This window comes from Colossoma macropomum, unplaced genomic scaffold, assembly GCF_904425465.1.
Source record: "Colossoma macropomum unplaced genomic scaffold, Colossoma_macropomum, whole genome shotgun sequence".
In the NCBI taxonomy this organism is placed as follows: Eukaryota; Metazoa; Chordata; class Actinopteri; order Characiformes; family Serrasalmidae; genus Colossoma; species Colossoma macropomum.
Window position 1 is genome coordinate 8,505,336 of NW_023494787.1, and position 25,000 is coordinate 8,530,335.

The 25,000-nt window shown below is 37.6% G+C and overlaps 1 protein-coding gene across 1 annotated transcript in view; it reads right to left on the reverse strand.

Moving 5' to 3' along the window:
- Nucleotides 1–25,000, reverse strand: part of LOC118804864 (sphingosine kinase 1) — a 38,864-nt gene that overhangs the window by 11,627 nt on the left and 2,237 nt on the right. Inside the window, exon 2 of the mRNA XM_036565482.1 lies at nt 2,427–2,576. Within this exon, the coding sequence (XP_036421375.1) occupies nt 2,427–2,576 (150 nt within the window). The remainder of the gene's footprint in view (nt 1–2,426; nt 2,577–25,000) is intronic.

Consider the following 25,000-nt stretch of genomic DNA (forward strand, 5'->3'; position numbering starts at 1 on the left):
GGTTTCTAGGAAAGGAAAACAGTGTCAGCAGCTCTATAGCAGGCCTCTCTACTGAAAGAGTCACTGTGAAACTGTCACAAGGTAAAGCTTCAAGCAGAACATGGAACGTCTTTTAGAAGCTTCAAATGTCTGTGTTTAATCTAGAACTGCTAAAAATGTTTATGCAAATTTCCGTTACCTTAACACTAACATACTATTAGATTTCCATAAGGATGCTGCCAGAGATTAGCATTATAATAGTGATAGGTTTTGACCGAGTTTTGACATTTATGGCCCAAACTGAAGGTCATGGTTCATCACTGTTTCACTAGTTACTGTTGCTGGGTGTTTCTGGTCTTGTCTGCTTGTGTTTATAGCCCTACATCTCCAGTGTTTCTTTGTCAGGTATTGTGTTTGTTGTGCAGCTTCTTTTAATCTGTTTGTTTGTTTTGTTGTTACTCCCAGTGTTTTGTTTCATTGAAATAAACTCTTTTATTTGTTTACATCCTGCCTCAACACCTCCTTCATGATGGTAATCGATGCTGAATTTATTTCACTATAAATCATGTCTAGATGAGCGCCTTGTCTTACTCAAAATAACTGTTCTTGTCAGGTCAGAAGCTCCCAGCCATGCTCCGGCGCTCTTCTCCAATTTAGCTCCAACCCTGATTTTACACTGCTAACTCATATAAATATATATATATATATATATATATATATATATATATATATATATATTCATAATATTCATAATAATGTTATTCAGCACATCAGCACATCAGTCATCTTATATGTCACCATAGTGAAGAACATCTTCTTACATTTTGTTTTGTGTTGCTCAAACTTTCAATACCGCATTTGTGTTCCTAAATAGAAAAATAGGTACTTTACATATATATTTTTTTGAAAAGTTAATGTTTTGCATTCAGTCTTGTTTTGTGGAAAGCAAAAAAAAATGGTATGTTTTTGCTTTTTTTTTACATTTACAGACATGAACCTGAACCTGAATTAATCATATATTTACATTTAAAAAGGTATATAATTTAAATAAGACAAACAATAATAACTCTGTACTTCTAATGTTTAAATAATCCTAATATTGTCCATACAACAATAGTCCAATAATATATTTTTTTTAAAAGTGTGGATGACACACTATAAGAAATAAATTGTTTATTTATGCCATGCTTTTCCATGTAGAGTACAGTCAGCATAGAGTCATCAACCTAAAATGCAGCTGCAATTAATGTCAACATATTTCCACTTTGTACATCAAACAACCCCTTTCGTTCTTTTCTGAACGCAATGCCAACAGAGAAATCTCTCTGATTCAGAATCTCTAACTTTCTATGGCCGCATTCCCAAATATTACGAGACCTAAAAGAGGAAAAGGCCTAAAAATACTGTGTCTATATATAACTCCCTGTGAGCCTCCGACTGTTGATGGTGAAGAGAGTGTTCTCCTGCAGTGTACGCTCACTGCTTCCTGACAGATCTGGGGTGTGTTTGTTTTCTCTGCTTCAGGGCGTCCCTAACTGAGTAAATAAATAACTTCAGGTAGCTTAAGCAATGTACGTGCTCACCTACCTACTGTTTTCAATTAGCTGTCAAACCCATCTCCAAAAATGAGAAATGACTGCTCTTTTCAGACTGGGCTTTTTAAATAAAGACTCAAAAAGTTCAGTTTAGCTCATTTTAGCAGGCGGGTGAGCAGACAGGTCCAGTTATCTATCACGTACACTAATGGCACAGCCAGAATTTCATTTTATGGGGGGCCTGGTTACAGCTTTAGAAATTACACACCCATTACCATAATCAGAGAGAGATTTTTTGAATATTAAATGCAATACACAATTACTTAGTTTAAATTTAACTGGCTATTTAACTGGCTATTGACATTCATGACCACAACAATTGACAGCATACCATGGACAAAACTAAAGCTGACTTCTTATTTGCTATTTTCCGTTCCACCTTAAATGGTGCAGCAGTTATATTCTGGTGCCTTAAAGGTGCCTTGTTTTTTGTACTACGCTCAGTTACTACTAATCTTTAGCTTGATAAGTAGTTTATAGGAACTAGACACAGCTCAGCTAAGTTCTCACCATGAGGAGAATCAGTGGAGGAATGCAAATGTTAAAACGTTTTTACATAAAAAAACAACCTCACATGCCTTTTTGCTTGACCGGCAGCAGCATGCATGCACAAATGTTACCATAGTTATAGCGTCCACTGAAGAAAAGGATATGATTAAAGGCAGCTTAATCAGTCTCGTTATTTAAAGTGTGCCTTTTTTCATAATGACCACATTTTGTAATCACTAGCATTGGAGAGTTCTTTAACAGTCAGACATCTGGGGATCCCCCTTACACCCCTAACATACACAGCAAAGTGTGTGTTGGTACGGTTTGTGTGTATTTGTGTGTTTGTGAGTGAGAAAGACTGACCTGTGGTGATGAGTGTATGTGGAACAGCAGCCTCGGTCAGCATGCGCTGAATAGGTCCAGTGTAAAGAGCCATAGCCTGACCTTTCCCACTGAGAGGATTCACCAACACCATCAGCCGCCGCGCTCTACACACCTGACTGTACTGTCCACCTGAGGGCAAGCAGATGGCAGGAGAAACAGACACAGAGTGAGAGGGAGATGAAAAAGACAGGAGTTGAAGACAGAGATTCACTTTCTCTTTTATTGTCAAAGAAAAATACATTCATAGGAGACATCCCTGCTGAACTTTACGCAACAAAGAAACTGAAAATAGTGCTGAAAATGCTGCATTGGCTGACCAATAGTTCAAAAAAATGCCCCAGCTTCAGGGAAAGCTCATTGATAATACTGCACAGTGCCAGTAAGCAGAGATGCCACTATTTGATACCAATATTGAAACCTTGATTATCGATATTGATTTTGAAAACTACTAAGCATTAAAATGACCTATGTTTAATTGAAATACTTCACTTAATACAAACATCTAAAAGTAGACTATCCTCCCCCTATCACACTATGAGTTTCAAGCTAGATTTGTTACAGGATTGGGTCAAGTTCATTCTTTTTTTACGCCTCCACTTTTCAACTGACAACCGCCCTATATGGAGAGGTGGAATCTGATTAGTGCCACCTCTACCAGGAATAGCACAAGTTTGTAACAATGCAGACAAATACTGTACTGTGCAAAACCAGAGACCACCCTTCATTAATTTAATTACCATTTAACACAGCCATTAAGTACAAATTATTCATTTTTCAGGAGATATTCTCGAGGAGATTAGATATAAAATAATACATTTGTACAAGGAAGAGGAAAGTCAAAGCAAAAACTGTTTCCAAAACTGTGCAAGACCTAGAAGTCCAGACCTCAATGTCACTGAATGCATTTTAAATGGCAAAACTAGGTTATAACTTACTATTGTAATGTAATATAGTTATGTCAGTAAAGTGTCTTTGAGTTGAGCTCAGTTGGCAGAGAGAGAAAGAGAGAGAGAGAGAGAGAGAGAGAGAGACTTATGTCATTAGTCCTTTTTTTGGTCTGTTAAGACAGAAGTAATTTTCCCCCCATCTTCCTCTCTGAATCTGTTAACGAGTCTGTGAGAATTTTTAATTAGACTTCAAGAACATCTTTTTATTCCCTCTTGCCCAGCGGAATCCCTCGCTTTCACGAAGCTCCTGCAGCGTATGGACAGATGGAGGCTGGCGGCGTTGAAGGTGCGGATCACACTTCCATGAAGAGTGAAAAAAAAAACATGGTGAGTAGATATTTAAATAACACAGCTCTCACACTGATACGTGTACATTCTCATGTCAATATCTGCCAGGAAAGTTTTGTGGGTAAGTAGTATTGAAACAAAAGCACTCTTCCCTTCAGTGGAATTGGTGGTGGTGGGGGGGTGTACATTTCTCAGTTTCTCAAAAAATTAAAGGAATATTCCAGTGTTTTTTTTTACCCTTATCTCTTTCTATTGCATCTGTATTGTTCAGGTGATTATCAATAACAATATATTTTACAGTAAATAACAGAAAACGTGATGACTCGAAACTTTATCGCTCAAAGGCAATTGATCTGTTACCAAATTACACAAATAACTGTTTAAAAATAAAATAATACAAATTCAAAATCATTATGCTTAAACAGTACAGGCGTTAGGATGAGACAGATATAACAGAATGACATACAAAAACTGTTCTTATAAAGTTTTTTCCAACTTTTAAACAGTAAAAAAGTAGGTCTGCTTACTTTCGCTTTCCCTAAAATTTTTGCTATCCACTGGTAACTAATCACCATCAATTCTTCCTTCTGGAAAGCCAATCTACCCTCAGACTTAATTTACAAACAGTAGTTTCCTAACTGTCATGAAAATTTTAAAAGATACAATGAAAATATTCTAACAACTGTGCAGGACTTGGTAGACCACCAAAACTGTCACCATCAGATTAGATAAACAGTACTTAAGTAGTTCCTCTTTGAGAGAGAGGAGAAAATCAAGCTCCACTCTTACTTCAGATCTGAAAAACTCCACAGGTGTTTCTGTCCATCCTTCCACTGTGAAAAGACAACTCAACACTATAAGTCTGAAAGGATGTGTAGCTGTCAAGAAGCCCTTACTGAGAAAAGGAAACAGACAAAAAGGGAAAAGATGCAAATCAAACAAAGAAGCTGCTGGAAGAAGTCCAGACCTCAACATCACTGAATGTGTTTGATTACTTGGATTGTGAGAAACAGAAAATGCAACCAACTTCAAAAACTTTGAAAGTGTGGAAAAATACTGGTGTAAATTTCTTTGAAAGACTGAAAGGAAGTCTCCTAAAAAGAATGGAAGCTGCAATAAAGGCAAAGCGTAGATGCACTAAATACTAAAAAATGCTATTATATTTAGTTATATTTAGTTGAAGCATCTCTGTGTATTTTTCTGTTAAATATATGTTTCCTGTTTTTTTCTTACACTGAAAAATGAATAACTTGTACCTAATGGCCGTTTTGACTGGAAAAAAAAGGTTGTCTATGACATTTGCACAGAACTATACATTAAGTAAATGCAGATGTATTCCTTTAAGCCAAAAGACAAGGCAGGCCAATAGTAGAAGAAATGCAGAACATCCCTGCAGGACAATTCCCACTTTGGGGCTTAAGTTATCTTGTTTACTGAAAAAAATGAAATGACCCCTTAAGTTTGTTTTAAGTTGACACATAAGAAAACACCAACTGAAAAGTAGACAACCTGCGAATACAGCAGGACAGACAGTCTTGTTTCCTGTGGACTTATTTAGCCGTGGGACCTGGCCACTCGATGACAGGTAACACTTTGCTGCACAGAGGCTGAAGTCAACCCTTAAACCCCTCGCGGAGAGATCCACTAGAGATCAAACTGACATGGAACAGACAGATCAGACGCTGGGATCAGACAAGAGAGAGCAATGGTGCTGTTTCGGGATGATGAAGTGCAGGTCCAGGGGGGCCCTTCACTTCTTTCTCACTTCTTTTCACTCTTTGATTCGTTATCAAGAAGGTCTAGTGTACAGTAGTTTGACAAAGGGCCTAAACCCATCTTCTTGTATGAAGCTCTGTTTTCAGTCACGAGCAGCTCTAGATCTGTATTCCTTCAAACCAAAGACAATGTAGTCCTGTACTTGCATTTATAAAGAATTTGAGGAAAGGAAACCTGATCTGGGTACAGCTTCCATTAGTGAACATGGATAGTGGTCTCTATGGCTGCCTGTAGACAGCACACTGTAATGCTCAAATCAGATTTGAGCTTTACATGTTCTTTTTTTTTTAAACTTAATCTGATTTGCATGTTTAGATGAGCTGGTTTCTGATGATCTGCTTAAATAAATGAACCAAAACAAAGATTAACAAAAGATTACTCCATCAATTCTATTCCATGTAATACCATTATACACAAAGCAGGCCATCAGACATACATTAGACACAAAGCAAAACAAAATGCAGGCTCAAAAACATTACTATACTTATAGCTATGAAATGGTTATTCAAGACTCAAGCTTGTTTATTGTCATTACACAGGGTACAATAAAATTGGGTAGCAATCCTAATGGTGCCTAAACAAAAAAAAGATTAAACTAGGAATAAAGCAAAAATATAGGCTAATGTAAAATATAAAATACAAGATAGAAAAGAAAGACTATATAATTTAAAATGATTTAAAATAGTAAAAATAGAAAATTAAACTCTAAAATAATTTAAAATAAAATTATAAAAGTAAAATAAGTAAAATAAAAAGTGTGGATATAAAAGAATGTAGCAGCTATGGTATTGCACTTGAGGGTATTGGACGTATGTGAACATTTCTATTCACAGTGCAGTTTAATAATAAATATAAAGTGCAGCATGAATGTAAACATCTTTTAATATCCTTTGAGTATGATTTGGAAAGGTGCGGGTAGACACTATTCCTGTATTGTTGGTGCTTGGATGGCAGTGTGTCAACGTTGTGCAGTGTTCAGTTCTCTTGTTGCACTGGGGTAGAAGCTGTTCTTTAGCCTGTTTGTCTGTGACGTGATGGACCTGTAGCATCTGCCTGATGAAAACAGGTCGAACAGATGATGACCAGGATGAGATGGGTCTTTCAGGATGTTAGTTGCGCTGCTGAGGCAGTGGGACCTGAAGACCTTCTCCAAGGGGGGCAGCGAGCAGCCGATGATCTTCTGGGCTGTACTGATGACTCTCTGAAGGGCTCTCCTGTCCGCTGCTGAGCTGCAGGTGTACCATGTGGAGATGCCATATGTAAGCATGCTTTCAATGGAGTAGCGGTAGAAAGGCATTTCCTGAGGCCTCTTAAAAAGTAGAGTCGCTGCTGTGCCTTTTTCACTAATGCTGTGGTGTTGGTGGTCCAGGAGAGATCTTCAGCAATGTGTGTGCCCAGGTACCTGAAATCATGTACTCTTTCCACACTGTCCCCGTTAATGTAAATTGGTCTGGTTTTGTGAAGTTCTTTCTGAAGTCTATGATGAGTTCTTTAGTTTTTGAGGAGTTCAGGGTGAGATTGTTCTCTGAACACCAGAGAGACAGTCCTTGGACTTCATCTGTGTAGGCTGTTTAAGTCCAATCACGGTTGTGCCGTCTGCAAATTTGATTATGGTTTTGGTGGGATGGGTGGGGGCACAGGCATGAGTGTAGTGGCCGTAGAGAAGGTTTCATGTAAACCATGGTAAAATTCCCAACGGTTAGTATAACCACTTCAAATTTTATTTATTATTAAAACCGTGGACAATTATTGTGCTTTGAAAAGCCTAAATCAGTTTATCAGTTGTAAGCAGTAATATGAAACTGTCTGTACTGAATTATCATTAAAAACACAATAAAATGATTGAATACACATGTTTAAACTGCTCAGGGCCACATGGTGCTGCCATTAATATCAATGCAAATTTTATATGATTTTCATATTTTTAAATAAGGTATTGGCTATGTTATTATTTCACTGCTTTTGCAAACAAAAGGTGCATTGTGCTGATAACTGTATTTGTGGTTTTCAAAATAAAACTTGAAATGATTTCAGTTTGTGTATCTGTACTTTTGACAGACAACAGTGATTTTGGACATAATCATGATACAGTTTTCATACCGTTTCATCTCTACCTATAGCTATGTTAGTCTGGCTCAAAAACATGAATATAGCTATCATTAATAGCATGTTCACCTGGCTCAAAACATTACTACAACATTAACAATAACCTGTTAGCCTCATCCAAAACCACTACTGTACATATAACAAAATGCCTGTTAAGCTAACCCAAAAGCATTACTACACCTACAACAAGGCCTGTAAGCCTGATTCAAAAACACTGCAAAAAGTTATACCAATGACTAACAGCCTATAAGCCTGGCCCAAACAAATTACTATGCCAATAGGTAACAGCCTGTTAGCCTGGCCCAAATACATTACTATAACTAACAGTGTATTAGCCTGGCCCAAACACACTACTATACCCATAACTAACAGCCTGTTAGCCTGGCCCAAAAACACTACTATGACTATAAGTAACAGCTTGTTAGCCTGGCCCAAAAACATTACTATACCTATAACTAACAGCCTGTTAGTCTGGTCCAAAAACACTACTATGACTATAAATAACAGCTTGTTAGCCTGGCCCAAAAACATTACTATACCTATAACTAACAGCCTGTTAGCCTGGTCCAAAAACAATAAAATACCCATTACCCTGACACAAAAACACTGCCACGTCAGCAACAAAAAAAGCCTGTTAACCTGGTCCAAAGTTTCCATACAGAGCCTGTTAGCTTGACCCAAAAAAAACTCTCTCAGGAAGACGACTGCCATTCTCAGGTATCTGACTTCTGTTCATTAGAGAAAGATATCCTTGCATCCGCTTCAGCTTTCAGCTGTGTCCAAAAATGAGGCACACACTCATACCCAACCACACACACACACACACATACACATACACACACAATGGCTATAATTATCTTCCAGAGGAGTTGTGCCAGTCTGGAGAGGAGGTTGTTGATCAATGCCACCTTTCTTCATAGTGCCAAAAATCTGTAACTGTGAATTCACACACTCTCCCAGTGCATTGACCTATATATATATATATATATATATATATATATATATATACACACACACACACACACACACAGACATGCTGTATTCAAATATGTGGATGAAATATGCGATATGCTGGCATTTTCTATTTAAGTATATGCCAAAATATTGGAACACATGCATATACACTAAATATACATAAGTGTGTACATTTTTATTATTTAATAATATTTAAATAATGATCTACATACTTCAAAATTCACCACATTTTGAAAAACAATACCATTTCAATACTGACTTCTACCATCACTATATAAATGAAAGTGATTCTTTTATCTATAGAGCTCACTGTGTAAGCAAAACTGAAAAATGATGTATATGAGTGGCCTGTTTTACAGCTGTGTAAAAAAGCACATAAATAGACTAAAACTGCCTTATAACATGCCTTACTCAGATAATCATATTACTCTCATTCAGAGAAACATGCTAATTAAAGTTCATTCTAAGGCAACAGCCTTGCAGAGTTGAATCTAAACAGACCTGAACACTAACAATCTCTCATTAGAGCCTGCTATGGGTGTGTGTACTCCAGCGCTGCAACAAAAGCCTAGTCAGCGCTAACGAACTCTAATTAGCAGTTAATTAGCAGGTTTCTACTCACCTTAAATATCACTGCATTTTAACTACAGTATGTGCAAGGAAGCAAATAAAAGGCAAAGTTCTAGGACAAGATACACTTGATACTGTCTATCAGCAACAAAGCTAAGTGATCTAATAAACATATATATACATATATATATACACACACACACACACACACACACATATATATATATATATATGTATATATATATATATATATATATATATGAACCAATGTTGCTTCTGAAACCAAGGGGATATTAATAGAGAGTTTGTCCTAACAGAGAGTTTGTGCACTAACAGCATTTACTCTTCTGGGAAGGCTTTACACTAGATGTGGGAACACTGCTGTGAAGATTCAGGCACAAGAGCATTAGTAAGGTCAGGTACTGATGTTGGATGATTAATTCCGAACAACAATAACAGCACTCCAACTCATCCCAAAGGATGAGGGGGCTCATCACTTCAGAGAACGTAGTTCCACTGCTCCACAGCCCAGCGCTGGAGGGTTTTATACCCTCTAGCCAACAGTCTGGCATGAGGCATGGTGACCTTAGGCTCATGTGCACCATAGCATCCCATTCTACTGGCAATGGAAAGTATACAAGTTGTGTGTGTGCAACTTGTTTGAGTAATGGGTGCACCTTAAAGGTAGCTAAATTTACTAATTAGAAAAATGTCTGAATACTTTTGTACATTTAACATAATGCTGCTGTCGGAACAAAACTTCGTATCTCCAAAATGCTAACTTTACAGGAGTGAAGTTGACTTTTAATGTAAGTCAATGGAACGAGACATTTTTCCAACTCATTTTGGGCCATTTCTTTTGGTCCATTCATCATGAAATTTACACACGTACACATGTGAAGGGCAACAGACATTTTTAAATTTTGTCAAAAAATGAAAAACGATAAAAATGGAGATACGCGGTTTTGTTCCAACAGCAGCAATAAGTAAAATTTGACTGGTTGAACCTCCACTGATTTTATTTCAGTGCATTGTAAGCGGTAATCCGCACAGCAAAAGCCAATGTTATATGCTGGATTCTCTGGTTGTAGGGATAAACCCGGATTCCAGCTCAGTGGTTTTCCCAGCAAAAGCCTGCTTCCAGTCGCAAACACTCTTATGACTTGGAATCAAATGGATCCCTGGAGGGATTAGTTTTCTATTTTTACTCCGCTTCACTCGCATTACTGTGTGTTTGTGCACGTTTGAGTATGTGCTTTTGTGCATGAGTAGAGAGTGTTAAAGGTCCTATGTGTGCATTTTCACACCAGCCAGGCTGAGCTGAGAGCCAGGTGAAGCCTTAAAGCCAGCTCAGCACCTTTACTGCACAGCTTCGTTTGTTACTTCACAGCTGCAGAACGCGTGTACATGTGTGTGTATGTGAGCTTTTGCAAATGTGAGTGTATATGAAAGTCAGAGACCACCTTTTATTTATTTAATTTCCAGAGAAAAGAGCCATAATTCAATAATTAAGATGTAAACAAAGTAACATTTTAAACAATGGTGCATACTCTGAAAGTATGACCGAAAAAAACACCTGGTGGAACATCTCACAACTAAGGAGGTTACAGGCAACAGGCACCTGGTCAGTAACATGATTGGGTATAAAAAGAGGATCCCAGAGAGTCTGAGTCTTTCAGAAGTAAACATGGGGAGGGATTTACTACTCTGTGAAAGACTGCGTGGACAAACAAACAATTCAAGAATAACATTCCTCAAGGTAAAATTGCAAAGACCTCATCATCTATGATACATAATATATCTATATATATATTTTATACAGGATCCAGAAACTCTGCCAACTTCTCTGGGCCTGAGCTCATTTAAGATGGACTGAGGTAGAGTGGAAAAGTGTCCTGTGGCCTGACAAATCAAAATTTGAAAACCTTTTTGGAAATCATGGACACTGCGTCCTCAGGGCTAAAGAGGAGATGGACCATCTGTCTTGTTATCAGCACACAGTTCATGATGGCATGGGGTGCATTAGTGCACATGGCATGGGTGACTTGCACATCTGTGAAGGCATCATTAATGCTGAATGATATATAGATTTTGGAGCAACTTATTGCTGCCATCCAGACAACATCTTTTTCAGGAAACGCCTTGCTTATTTCAGCAAGAAAATGCCAAACAACATTCTGAACATAGTACAACAGCATGGCTCTGTATTCAAAGAGTCTGGGTGCTAAACTGGCCTACCTGCAGTCCAGACCTGTCACCCACTGAAAACATGTGGCACATTATGAAATGAAAAATATGACAAAGGAAACCCTGAACCGTTGAGCAACTGAAATCTTATATCAAGCAAGAATGAGAAAACATTTTAACATTTTAAAACTACAGCAACTTGTTCCCAAACGCTTACAGAGTGTTGTTAAAAGAAGAGGGGATGCAACACAGTAGCAAACATGTCCATGTCCTAAATTTTTTTTAAACATGTTGCTGGCATCAAATTCAAAATGGGCATATATTTCTGAAAAACAATACAATTTCTCGGTTTCAACATTTGATATGTTGTCTTTCTACTATTTTCAATTAAATATAGGGTTTGAATGATTTGCAAATCATTGCATTCTGTTTTTATTTACATTTTGCACACTGTCCCAACTTTTTTGGAAATGGGGTTTTATAATGGTTTTATAATGGTTTTAAGGTCCAACCGTGTACCTTAAGTGAGATTTTCCCAGGGGAAAGGTAAGAATTTATACTTTTTCATAACCTAATGTTTTAAAGCAAAACAATGAAATAAAAAGGCTGGAGACAAAAAAAATACAAGTGTCATGCAATTTGGCATAATTATGCTCCCTAACTAAAGGTACTGAAAATGTTCCTTCCACCCCAGTGACAGTTCAATACTTTTTATTTTCAGAGGGGGCACACTGAAAACAAAATGTAAATTGCACATTTTCCAAATGTATAAAATATATTACATCAACGTTATTCTGTCTTTCAGTTTATTTACTTTTGCAAATTCAATTGATCATTTTTCAGTATATGGGAGATTTAATTGAATGTACAAGTGTATATATATATATATATATATATATACATAAGTGTTTGTGAGTCAGTGTTTTTGAATAGAGATATGTAACTAACCCCTGGGTATGCAAGCTCAGGGGCCTTCAAGACGACTGATGTGCTGTAAACAGACCAAACTGAATCTTCACATCTGTTCAAAAGCCATAAACACTTCTCTTAAAGTGACAGTTGGGCTAAAAATCAAATGTACACAACTTACCCCAAAAGTAGCCTGTCAGCCAAGATATGTTTGGTGTGTGAAGTTTTGCAATTTAGTTTTGCACTGGAGCTAATGTAGCTACCATGTAAGCCAAGTAAGGAAGCTTATAGCCACCAGTTAGCATTGGACATCTAAAGGCGTATAATGATTCACAATTCACAATTTGAATTTTGATATGATTTGATGTTGGTGTTTTTAAATGCAGCAAAATAAGGACTTAAAAATTAACCTTATGTTAATATGTTAATGTTTCTATTTTCAGTTTATCAGAGCATTCAACATTCTGATCTAAGACTCTGTCCTCAAGCCAAAAAAATGTTGTTATGATATAACAATACAATTCAATAGAATATGATAAGCTGTATTCTTATATTGTATAAAAACAGTAGTAGCAGCCATCTGGATGCCTGAAATTTGTTTGTACTTTTGTCAATTTACATAGGTAACAGAATGCCATACAGTGTCAGTGTCAGAAAACAGTCAATCAGCCAAGACATGTTTGGTGTCAGAAGATTCTTACATGTGTCGTAGAGTGTCATACAGAACCCACATAAACCATTTGAGACTACTTAACAGTGTGACATGGTTTCAGGCAGGTGTGTAATGATTTAGCCATGTAGTCTGCATAATGCTAAATGGTGGCCAGACGCCAAGGGGGTCTTGAGTCCATGCCCCTTTGTCCTCAGACTGTAAAAGTGTCTTTTTGGTTGGGTTGTGCTTTATATGGACATTGTTCAAGATCAGTTTCAGGAGGCTCAGCTAGGCCTTGTCCCTGGAATAGAGCTCATTGTTCAGCTAAGGTTCCACAAGCTTCATTGCTCTTGAGCGCCCCCTCTGACTGCCTGTGGAGATTTTCACCTCAGTCAACTCTGACCTGCTTGCAAATCCTATTGATGAAGCATAGATAACATCTCTTTAGGAGGCGTCACATTGGATAATGTGGGTATTTTGAACAGCAACTAGATATAATGTTGGCAGGAAGGGGTGCTAATAGACTGCTAAAGCCAAGTTATAAGCTTTTATTACTTTTTTTTAGCAAAATTAGCCTGATAGCTCCAGTGCAAAACAAAACAAAATGCAATTTCGGATGCCAAATATGTCATAGCTACTCTTAGGACACATACAAATTTGTCTTCATCCACATCATAGAGGTCATAGAGAGATCATAGAGATCTTTCATTTTCATTCGTTTTTCTGAACCTCCCAATTATAATTAATGCTTATGGTAAATTATACAGTGAAAAAATCTAATCTTTACTGTCAATATCCAAATGATTCACATTCTCTGTACATTTCTGGATATTTTGTCCAAAGAAAATCCAACAAAACACAACACACAGCCTGATCATCTTCTCCTCCCTCCTCTTCAAAGAGAGCATTATAAGAGGTGTCAGTCATGCTGGTGGCTGGAAGTAGCTGCAGGAGCTGAGATGCATATGCTGATGTCAGATTAGCGAGGCTCTGTGTAATTAATTCCGCTGCTTCGCTGCCTGATTGCTCTGAGCCCCGTAGAGCAAAAGTGTTCAAAAGATTCACCGCCCCTTTCACTCAACACCCCTAACTGCTCTATTCAGACAGGAAAAATACAAATCCCTGCATGTGTCAAGGATTTGTATGTGGTACGTAGAGGGCAGAAAGAAAAAGTGACTATGAGTTAAACTGAATGAGAACAAGAATGAATGAAAAGATTGTGTGGTGGAAGCCAATTTGACCTTCACATGGTTCAAAGACAAAATCATTAAAATGACAGTCAAAAAAATTACACAATTTCTCCCTTAACCAAATCAGTTAATAGTCAATCAGCCAGGCCATGTTAGGTGTCTGAATGTGTTTCTTTATTTTTGCACTAGAGCTAAGAAGCTAATGTAACTAACAAGTAGTGCATGAAAATGTATACATAAAGTGTGAGAAATAAGTATTCAACACAGCTAAAGAAACTGTACTATTCCAATTCACCAAAGTTTATGTGCAACAAAGTGGAATGACACAGGAAAAAAAAATATTGAACACGCTAACTGAAGTATATTTAATACTAGGTACAGAAGCTTTTGTTTTTCTAACAGCTAGTTTCATTGTGCATTTAATGGTTTTCTGGCTGCACTTAAGGATACATTCAAAGTTTTTGCAATTGGGTGGTGGATCATTCTCAGCCCTGATCCACTGAGTGGATCAGACACAGCAGTGCAGCTGGAGTTTTTTAAACACCTCAGTGTCACTGCTGGACTGAGAATAGTCCAACAACCAAAAATATCCAGCCAACAGCATCCTGTGGGCAGCGTCCTGTGACCTCCGATGAAGGACTAGAGGATGACCAACAGAAACTGTGCAGCAGCAGATGAGCTACAGTCTCTGACTTTACATCTACAAGCTGGACTGACAAGGTAGGAGTGTCTAATTGAGTGGACACAGTGTTTAAAAACTCCAGCAGCACTGCTGTGTCTGATCGACTCAGACCAGCGCAACACACACTAACACACCACCACCACATCAGTGTTACTGCAGTGCTGAGAATGATCCGCCACCCAAATAGTACCCGCTCTGTGAGGGTCCATGGGGGTCCTGACCACTGAAGAACAGGGTAAAAGGGGGCTAACAAAGTATGCAGAGAAACAGATGGACTACAGTCTGTAATTGCAGAACTACAAAGTGCACCTGTGTAGTAAATGGAGCTGATAATGAGCGTAGAAACAAGGAGGTGATCATAATGTTATGCCTGATCGGTGTATATATATATATATATATATGCACTCATATGCACTTTTGTTGAATTCAGTAGGCTCATATGCACTTTTGCCCTCAAACTTTCCCAATGTTTACTACCTTTAACAATAAGTAACAATACACTTTATTGTAGTTGATATGGATACCAATAACCAAACATTTTACTTTACTGGGTTTTAAAACAAGTTTACAATATAATGCATACATTAGGTACCATAATATATCAGCATCCAACATATTACAAATCCTTAGCTAAAAACAAAACAAAAGAAATCTAAACTTGTTAAATGAGCAGGTTGGCAGTTAGATAAATAAATAAATAACAGTCACAAAATTGAGCATCCTCCCATTACAGAGAGACAGCCTGTTATATTTAGGCTTTGTTTTGACAGGCAGATCTGAATAAGCTAGACAGAGAGGGTGATGTAGCATGCATCTTCAACAAATCAATTGGAAGATCCACTGAAATCTTTGCATGTGTGAATGAACATGACTCATCAGTTTGTGAGAGGAGCAGAGCAGAGTGTGCAGTGAGCGAGCCGTGGAGCTCTTCTGCATTCTGTGGAAGTAACTTGAGCTGCTGCATAACACTGAGGGCAGCGTATCTTCAGGACATTCATTAACTGAATAATTGGGCAGTTAATTGCATGGCCAGGCAAATGCCTGATAGGGGGCTCAGAATACTGATGTGTGAGTGGACAGTACTTAGTGGACAGTACTTAGTGTCACTTCAGAGGTTTCAGCAGATTAGCTGTGTGGGTATATTTTTATAAAAATGACATCTGCTGAGGCCAGCTACTGTACCCTGTCTGGGGTTTAAAAATGTGTAGTGTGATAAAGTGTAAAAATCTTTTCATTTGCAGAACAACAAGAATCTTAGTGCCTATTTCAACTTCATTACATCATTTTTATTGACTGATGTACTTATAGCTCATTCTAACTCAACTGCATATATATATATATACATACACATATATATACATATATATATATAAATATATATATACATACATATATATATATATATACATACATATATATATATATATATATATATATATATATATATATATATATATATATATACACATTAGTATTATAAATACTAAATAAAATAAATATGACTGACTATTGAAAACTAACTAAAATGTTCGTTATACTAAGAAGTGGAAAAGTCATTGTTCCAATGACAGTGGAGCAGTAGGCCACTACAGCGCTATACTAATTGGTATGAGCATTGAGCAGAAGGGAGCTGCTTGGCAGTCGGAGCTAAAGCCTGTCAGCCTGTCAGAGTTGCCCTTAAGGCCGAGGAGCACGAGTCCCTGTGGAGTGGAGCCCAGCAGGCTGAGAGGGGAGCTAACACAGCCGAAAGGGTGAGGGAGCATGAGCAATGTCAGAAATAAAACGTCAGTGTGTGTCACTACAGTGGACGAATGCAAAGACTGACCGACAAGTGACCTTAAAATGGCTTTGAAAACTAATGTGCAAACACACAAAGTTTCTATCATGTCTTTCTGGAATTTCCCTGCTTTTCTCTACGACTGTAGATGCTGCACTACCTAACCTGACCTGTGTAAAGTGATTTTTGGGTCTTTTGGTGAAAATAACTAATTTACTTAACTCTCCCCTAAACCAAAATGTAGTCGATGAGCTGAGACATATCCCAGTGTCCTGAGTTTGCTTCTTTAGTTTCACACTGCAGCTACAAGACTATAAATCACTGCTTAAAAATGCTAAAGTCTGAGAACTGGGAGGGGTTCCAGTATTCTAATGAGCCCATTTAATTGACATGCCTCTGTCCAACACTCTCGGTCTGCTACACCACTGAAGATAAATAAAATAAAGAAACAATGAATGTATGAATGAATGAATGAATAAACGAGCGAACGACAGGCAGACAGACCAACAGATAAGCTGCCTTGATAGCTCAGTTATGCGTGTTAGGTGAGCTTTTGCTTTGTGGCTAGCTTTTTTTGACTCAAACAAAGAGACTTTGGGAAATGTATAGTTTTGTTAAAGCTGTGCAAGCAGAACAAAACAAACATCAGCCTTCTGAATGGTGAGGGTAATGCTTACATAAGCTTTACCCAAGATTAGGACACCCAGTTTACATCAAAAGGGGAAATTATGTCTTTTATAAGACACAGTCTTTGCACATGCATAACGTGTGGCCGCAAGAGAAAAACATAAATAGCAACAAAAGACAGTTATGGGTTCCCTGGGGCTTTAGACAGACTTGACTGGTTTGGCAGTAAGTGTGTTTTGCCTGTAAAAATACTACATAGAATAGAATAAAAATAAATAAACATAAGAATAAGACTATAACAAGACAAAAAGGTTATTATTATCTTAGTGAGAAGAATACAGATTTGGTTCCTGAGTTTTAAGTGCACTCCAGCCACTGCACAGATTTGTTAACTTCCATCAGCAGCACCTAATTCAATTAAGATAAAATGTATATTGGATGGTAACTGTAAATACTGAGCTTCATCACGGAGAGCTTTGGAAATGGGTAAGTTACCATATACACAGACATAAAAGTGCATTGCTTATTTGTTAAAGTATATCTGTGTATCTAATTGTATCTAATTCTAGTATATTTAAGTCAAATGTTAAGGTAGGTTGATTGCTGTATTGAGTAATTATGCATTGACCGTTTAAGTAGATTACTTTTCTTTTTTTGGGAAAAAATAAATACTTCCCAGATAAACAGCATTACATATCATGTTCTTAGCCTACTTTAAACTTTCAAACTTCAAACATTAATCAAAAATGTAATTAATTTAAATGTATTTTTATCAAATTATGCAATCACATTTCAGGAATCAAAAGCAAATCTATCTTTTTATATAAATACTGCAGTTTCTGGGAGGATGCCCACCCTTACCCCACCTTCAACTGTCCAGACACTCAATACATCCATGCAAATATTCAGACCAGACGGATGTAAACCCAGATTGCCACGAGCACAAACAAACACACACACACACACACACACACACACACACACACACACACACAAACAAACACTCCCCTTTTACACAGTCACTCGTAGCCTCCCCTGAGAGTGTTGTGCTTAGCGGTAGTTTTGACTTTCAAGTTCACCTTCAAAGCTCTCCAAGCAAAACTCTAGATGGCTATCTGCACAGCCTGCTGCACAACAGCCTCCTCCATAAAGATGAACCTGGCTCAGCTATGCAAAAAAGCAGCATCTCATTTAGCACCAGTTTCTAAAAACAGCCCATAGAGGCACTACAAGTTCACACTGAGCTTCCACACCAAATGCAACCGGAATTCCAGAAGTCTTTGAGCATTCTAGTAGTAGAGAATTCAGCTTCTTGAGCTTTTCTGTTTTATTTAACATCATTATGTTCAGGGTCTGATTACCTCTATTATTATCATTATATCATCTATATTATGGTCTATGAGCAGTCCTAAAAATCTGTTCCCTAAGTAATAGTCCAAAATTGGAAATACAGAAAAAAAAATCATTAAAGTGACCATATCCTAGATTTTTCATGTTTTTTGTGTTTTCGTTGCGGTCCACGTATGATATTTGTGTGGTTTTCTGTACCAGAATTTGTCACACCATTTTCCAACCTTTCTTTTTTCCTTAGAATTAAATAGGCTGTTTTTGTTATTGTGCCTTTAAGACATACAAAATGACTTCTGTCCTGATTGGCTGCCCTGTGCTCACTCCTCATATCGTCTACGTTAATGGGTAGAGCTCAAATGTTGTAGGCTGATTCAGCAGATATATTAAACAATTTGGTCTTTGTGACCTCACAAAAACAATTAATTAAAAAGCTTAATTTTCATAAATGGACTGCATGGACCTTTAACAATAATACTACATCAATCGTTTTTATGACAAAAGTGAGAGAAAGTTGTTTTTTTTTTTGATGATATGGGCCCTACAAGTAGGTTAATTATTGTATTGTCTTGGAGTAGAGATTTGTCACGGAAGACCTTTTTCTGATTTAGTCAGTTTATCCAGTGATTTCAGAGCATGTCTGCAATTCCCAATGTTTGTTGTTGTTGAAAAAATACATGTTTTTTTCTCTCAAATGAAGACCAGGGGGCAAACTGACCCAGAGATGGAACCAAAGCCAGCACGAAGACAGCCAATCAAACTAATGCTACATGAAGGCACAGCAGGGCACAGTGACCTTTAGGGTGACTGGTGGACCGCCAGCAAGCAAATCCCAAACATCAGGCCATGCAGATGGCATTGCTGAATATGGCTGAAACTCTGAATCCAACTCTGAGGCCATGAGCCCCAAAGCCATCTGCTTTATCTGCAAACAGCCATTTATGCATTGCGTTCTGGCCGGATTCTTTACTTTGCCTTATGCAAACTCATTTAAAATACATCTACGCTCTTAAATAGTGTATTATTGGCAGCCCCGGATCATGCATGCAAAAAAAACAAGCTTATGAATTAAGCATATGGTGGCAGTGTGTATGACAGAGGCAGACTGCTGTGCAGCAGAGGCCAAACTCCAGAACCTCACACTCTGAGGAATGTGAGAGCTGTAAGCCACAAATAAAACGCTTCAGTGATGGTTCCAGCCTCAAAAAGCTCCTACTAGCCAGTAGCAAATATTCCCCAACAGTAGCCTTTCTAAGGAGTGATTTAAATATCTCAAAATTCATACAAAATGCGGAAAAAAAAAAACCTTTATCAAATGGCAGTTTTGCCTTGTTGATGAGAGAGGTCAGAGGAGAATGGCTAGACTTGATCAAGCTGACAGGAAGGCTACTAACTAATAACTTCAAATAATCATTCTTTACAATAACAGTGATCAGAAAAGCATCTCTAAAAGCACAGCACATTAAGGTGGATGGGCTACAACAGCAGACAACCACTTCTATCAGCCAATAACAGGAAACTGAGGCCACACTGGGGATGGGCTCAACAAAACCCTCAAATATCAAACATGCAGTTCTTGAATGTCACAGCTTATCTGAGCACTATTGCTGACCATGCACATACCTTTATGCTCATAAATTACTCATCTTCTAATGGCTGCTTCCAGGATGATAATACACCTTGTTACAAAGCACAAGTCATCCCAAACTGCTTCCATGAACATGAGTACAGTGTATTTCAATCAGATCTGAATCCAATAGAGCACCTTTGGGATGTGGTAGAACAGGAGATTCAAGGCATAAATATGCAGCTGACAAACAGACCAGAATTCAGTCAATTTAATTTTTTATGAATCTCATTATCTTGTGCAGTGGCATTTACAGGGCACAGTTTGAACTGGTTTGAAAGTGTCGGTAGTGCAGTAGCTTATGTGAACTCCCACCCTTTCACCTTTGCTTGCAGCTCAGTGGACCATGCAGTGAGTGACTGCCCTGCAGCTCTAGACCTGTGATGCAAATGATTCTTCTGGACAAATCTGACTCCCAAATCAACTCCACTTAATTCTATTTTCCTCCTTAAGCAACATGATTCGATTCAGCAAGTGAATCTGAAGTAATCCTGAGGACGACTCAAAGCATAGATATTTGTATTAGAATTACAGTTCAAATTGTATTTGAATTCTTCAGCTTATAACTCAAATGCAAACATTGTGTAGAGTCTACAAAAATGAATCAGTAGGATATGTGAATCAATTTGACCAACTTATTTAAACTGTAAAAATATACAATTACAAAAATGTACAATTATAATAATTTACTGGCAGCAATTTCTCCAGTAATGTACTGTTTATTTACAGTGCTCATACTCTACTATACAGCTCTTATGTATTATAATGTGCACAGCTGTCTGAAGGCCCTGTTTGGCTGAGTTAAGGTATTTACACCCCAAATCTATTGAGCATCCAGTATATGTGGTGGGCTGAGTCTTACTATCTGTTTACGTTTTTTGAGTTGCTTAGTCCCTGACTTAGAAATGACTGAAAATTTGCTGTTATGTTAAGGCTGGGCAGAATGACAATATTTTATTGTTATTGTGATAAATTATGTAAATTATTTTCTGAAGATATTGTTAATATCATCAATATTTAAAGAACACTGATCAACTACATGTTTCATCTTAAGGTGAGCATAATCAGGCCTGTAATATTGTATATAGTGCAGTGCAGTTTGTAAAATACTGAACAAAAATCATTGTAGTTGCAAGGTTATAATTATTGTTACAGCTTTTTTAATGTGTCACTACAGGTTCTATTCTATCTGTTACAACTTATTAAATCTAAGAAAAACTGAATATCGTGATGCATATTGCATATTGTGAAAATGTCTTGAAGTATCATGGTATAATATTTTTCCATATTGCTGTCAGGACTGGACAGAAATCAGACACTCACAGATTATGATGAGAGGTTTTAATAAAGGGCTTAGACACAATGGGGTAGTCTAAAACAGTCCGAGTCAGTAACAGCAAAAAATATAAGTAGTAAGGGGGCATACCGAAAGACGAAGTAGAAAAACAAGCAAAGATCCAAAACCGGCAAACAAAGTCCAAATGGGAGAGGCAAAACAGGGAGTCAAAAAACAAGCAAAAGTCAAACACGAGAGAACATACAGACATGGAATGCTTTGTAATGCTAGAGGGCTAGTCAAAGCTTGTCAAAGGAGTAAACATCAGAGTGAGAATATATAGGCTAACGCACAGGTGAAACCACTCAATCAGGAGACTGTGAGCGGTAAGTCATGTTACTCTGGTTAGGAGTCATGTGAGAGTCAGCAGCATTATGGGAAATGGAGTCCTGTTCAGCTTGGGAGCCGGAGGGAAGCGTGACAATCGCCCACCCCTATATAATGTTCCTAATTTTTGTGGTTGCAATGTTGACATTTTTTCATAAACTTTATATGTCATGAAGCTAATCACACAAATGGCATCAGCAACTAAACAAAATGACCAATCAAAGGTCTTGCATCTTATGTTATCCCTTAGTCCTTGAATGTTTTAAAAAAATCACCAAATTTGGTAAAGATACACCATCAACACCATAGAAAAACACCTCCTAAAAGTTAATGGTACTTTCATTGAAACTACCATTAACTAGCAACATAACATGCAAGAATCCGAACAAATTTTTCAACAAGGCAGAGACTACAAAGTAAATCATCAAACGTTTGTCAAAACAACCACGATTGCATCAGAAATACCAAACTGCCCCTTTCATTATGTGACCTAGACTGTCAAAAAAAACAGTATCCAGTTACTTTTACATTCGATATATTTATATTTAGATTCTTAGCTCACAATGAATGGCTGGCATGAGCAGCCTAGCTAGCTGAGTATCAGACATTACTGTACCTAATATTCGAGCTGCATTAACTAACATATAAATTATAGTAGACATTACAGAGATTTTCAGCAACAAACATGAATCATAATATAATGTGAATTACATTGACTAGACTACATATCTAAAATAATGCCACTGATTGTGGAGTTTCTTGGTTGTATTCATGTTCCAAACACACACTGTCCTGACAGTTGTTACTGTGGAGACTAAATGGGTGGAGCCTGCTAAAGCACCATGACTTCCCATTGGCTAAATGGGCCATAGGAGGGACTTGAGATGTGTTCAACAGACACTTCACTTCATGGCCACACTTTAAAGTGGAATAAAACAACTGTATGCAGTTTTGAAATAGTTACAGGTAATAGGGTTCCAATGCATTCCTGCCCACGTCCACCCCTGGCTGTAGCATTGCTTGTGGAATCCAGTGAGCTAGTGCATCCTGAAGCTTATCTGACACATTTATATCTTCACTATATTTTTGGCAAGTGCAGTGTTTCCAGTGTTAATGTCCAAGTACTTCTGTGTATGTAAAACTTGGTGAAACTTTTCTGGAAAACTGATAGTATAGGAGGCCAAATGCCTGTAACAGTCCATCTTAGACTCTTCCTCATGATAATATTTCCACATTTTTATTTTCAGAGGGTTAGCATGAATGTTTAGAGAGACTTAGACAATACACTGTACAGGCACAGCACACAACTAGACACTACGCATGAACTGGAAATTCTCATGAATGTGGGAAAAAAATTTTTATCCTACTATAAAATTATACGCACTTATATCAGTCTACAAGACTACAAAGACAGTAAGTATTCAGATATCTGTTAATTGTAACATTGAAGGATTAACTAGTTATCTAAAACAAAAAACACCAACACGGTTTAATGGCAAAACATGTAAAATGCATTCAAATATATCGTTGAAATAGGAATAACATTACAAAAAACTCAAAGACCTGTAGACATTAACAGAAACTAAACTGTGAGGAATGCTGAAAAGCTCCACCACCATCACTACAATATTCAGAAACAGGCTGCATAAATTACCAGTCACCTTCTCAATTGACTTTGCTTAACAGCTAATTACTTTAAAGTCTCAACATTTGACCTTCTCAGACAAGAAGCTTAACCTGTATATTTTTGTGTTTTGGTTGAACTTTCGCTTTAAGAAGACGTAACGATCTCCCTATGTACATTCATTAGTTATGACTGCCTGTCCCCACAAGAGTTCAGAATGAGGCCCTTACACTGCAGAATTTAAAAGCCAGCAGCAGTGTTATAAACTCCATCTCTCTCCCACACACAAAGCAAACAGGGCTATTTCAGAAAGTTTTTGTTCACTAAATGTCGTTAATATACAGACGTAAATCCACACCCCAATAAAAGGACTGTTACTGCAATCAAATGATGACTCAATAAAAACCAACTTGAGTAAAAAATGGAAGGTCAAAAAACTCCTCAAGTACTGAGTAACTTATAGAACTGCAGTGAAACTCATTACATCCAACATCTATCAGCATAAGTGTTATCTTGTAAAAATATTCAGAAAGGTAGCCTACATCATCCATCTAAACGGTACTTGAAATTCTATAGTGCAGCACCGCATCCTTGGGCCTCATCAGTTTCACAGAATTCACTGTTTTATCCTTTTTGTGTTTTCTTCCATCAGTGTTCTCTCACTGCAATACCCAGCATGCATTATGCAAACACTTCATACAACCACAGAGAACTTACACACCAATAAAGAAATCCTGTCTGTTAGGGTAGCTACTGATGTAGAGGCTAATCACAGATCTGATGTTCAGCTTCCTATTAATACTTTTGTGTCTGGCTTCCTTCTTCATTAGTGGGAGAAATATTTAAATGGTTTTCATGCATCTGCCTCAAAGCCTTTGTAGTTTTTAAAAGCTCTTCCCACCTTCAAGATACATCATCAGAATGAGGTTTTTCTGGTTTTCAAATGGAAAAAATTAGTCTTGCACCGATACTGATACTGCATCGGTATTGGCGCCAATACTGGCACTTAAATGCAGTATTGGTATCAGTGATGGGGATACCGATACCTATGACTGACACCAAGAAGCAATTTCTGACTTGTGCATGCGTCAATAGACAACGGCAGTTTTTGGTGTGAAAAAAACACTATCTGAGCTGCTAACTTGAATGGCTGAGCTGCTTCTGTCAGTAATTACTCGTCTGCCACTGTGTGGTCATTTATATTGTGAGTTAATGTTATTGAGAGAGCAGAAGCAACTTCCAGACTCTCACCATAATTGATTGCACTGATTTACCCTTTAGCATAGCAGCCCGCTAGCTGGGCCTGTACGTCCACAAGCCCCCCCTGCAGTGCACCTCTGTTGGTCAGAAAAAGTAGACTCACTTTGCTCTGCTTTAAGATTTAGCTCAGCTACAAATGCTTTTCTCGCATCTCTAGCAGGATACTTTTCTGCAAAAGTGGAATAGTGTCTTGTAAAATGTCTCTAAACATTCATTTTATGAGGCTTTTCATCTGCCAGCTTCTTGTTCGAATTTTCCCATTACACCTTGAATAGTGCAGCAGTTCTGGCGCTTCAGGCACCATTTAAGGAGGAACAGAAATATTCGGACTAGAAATTGGCGATTG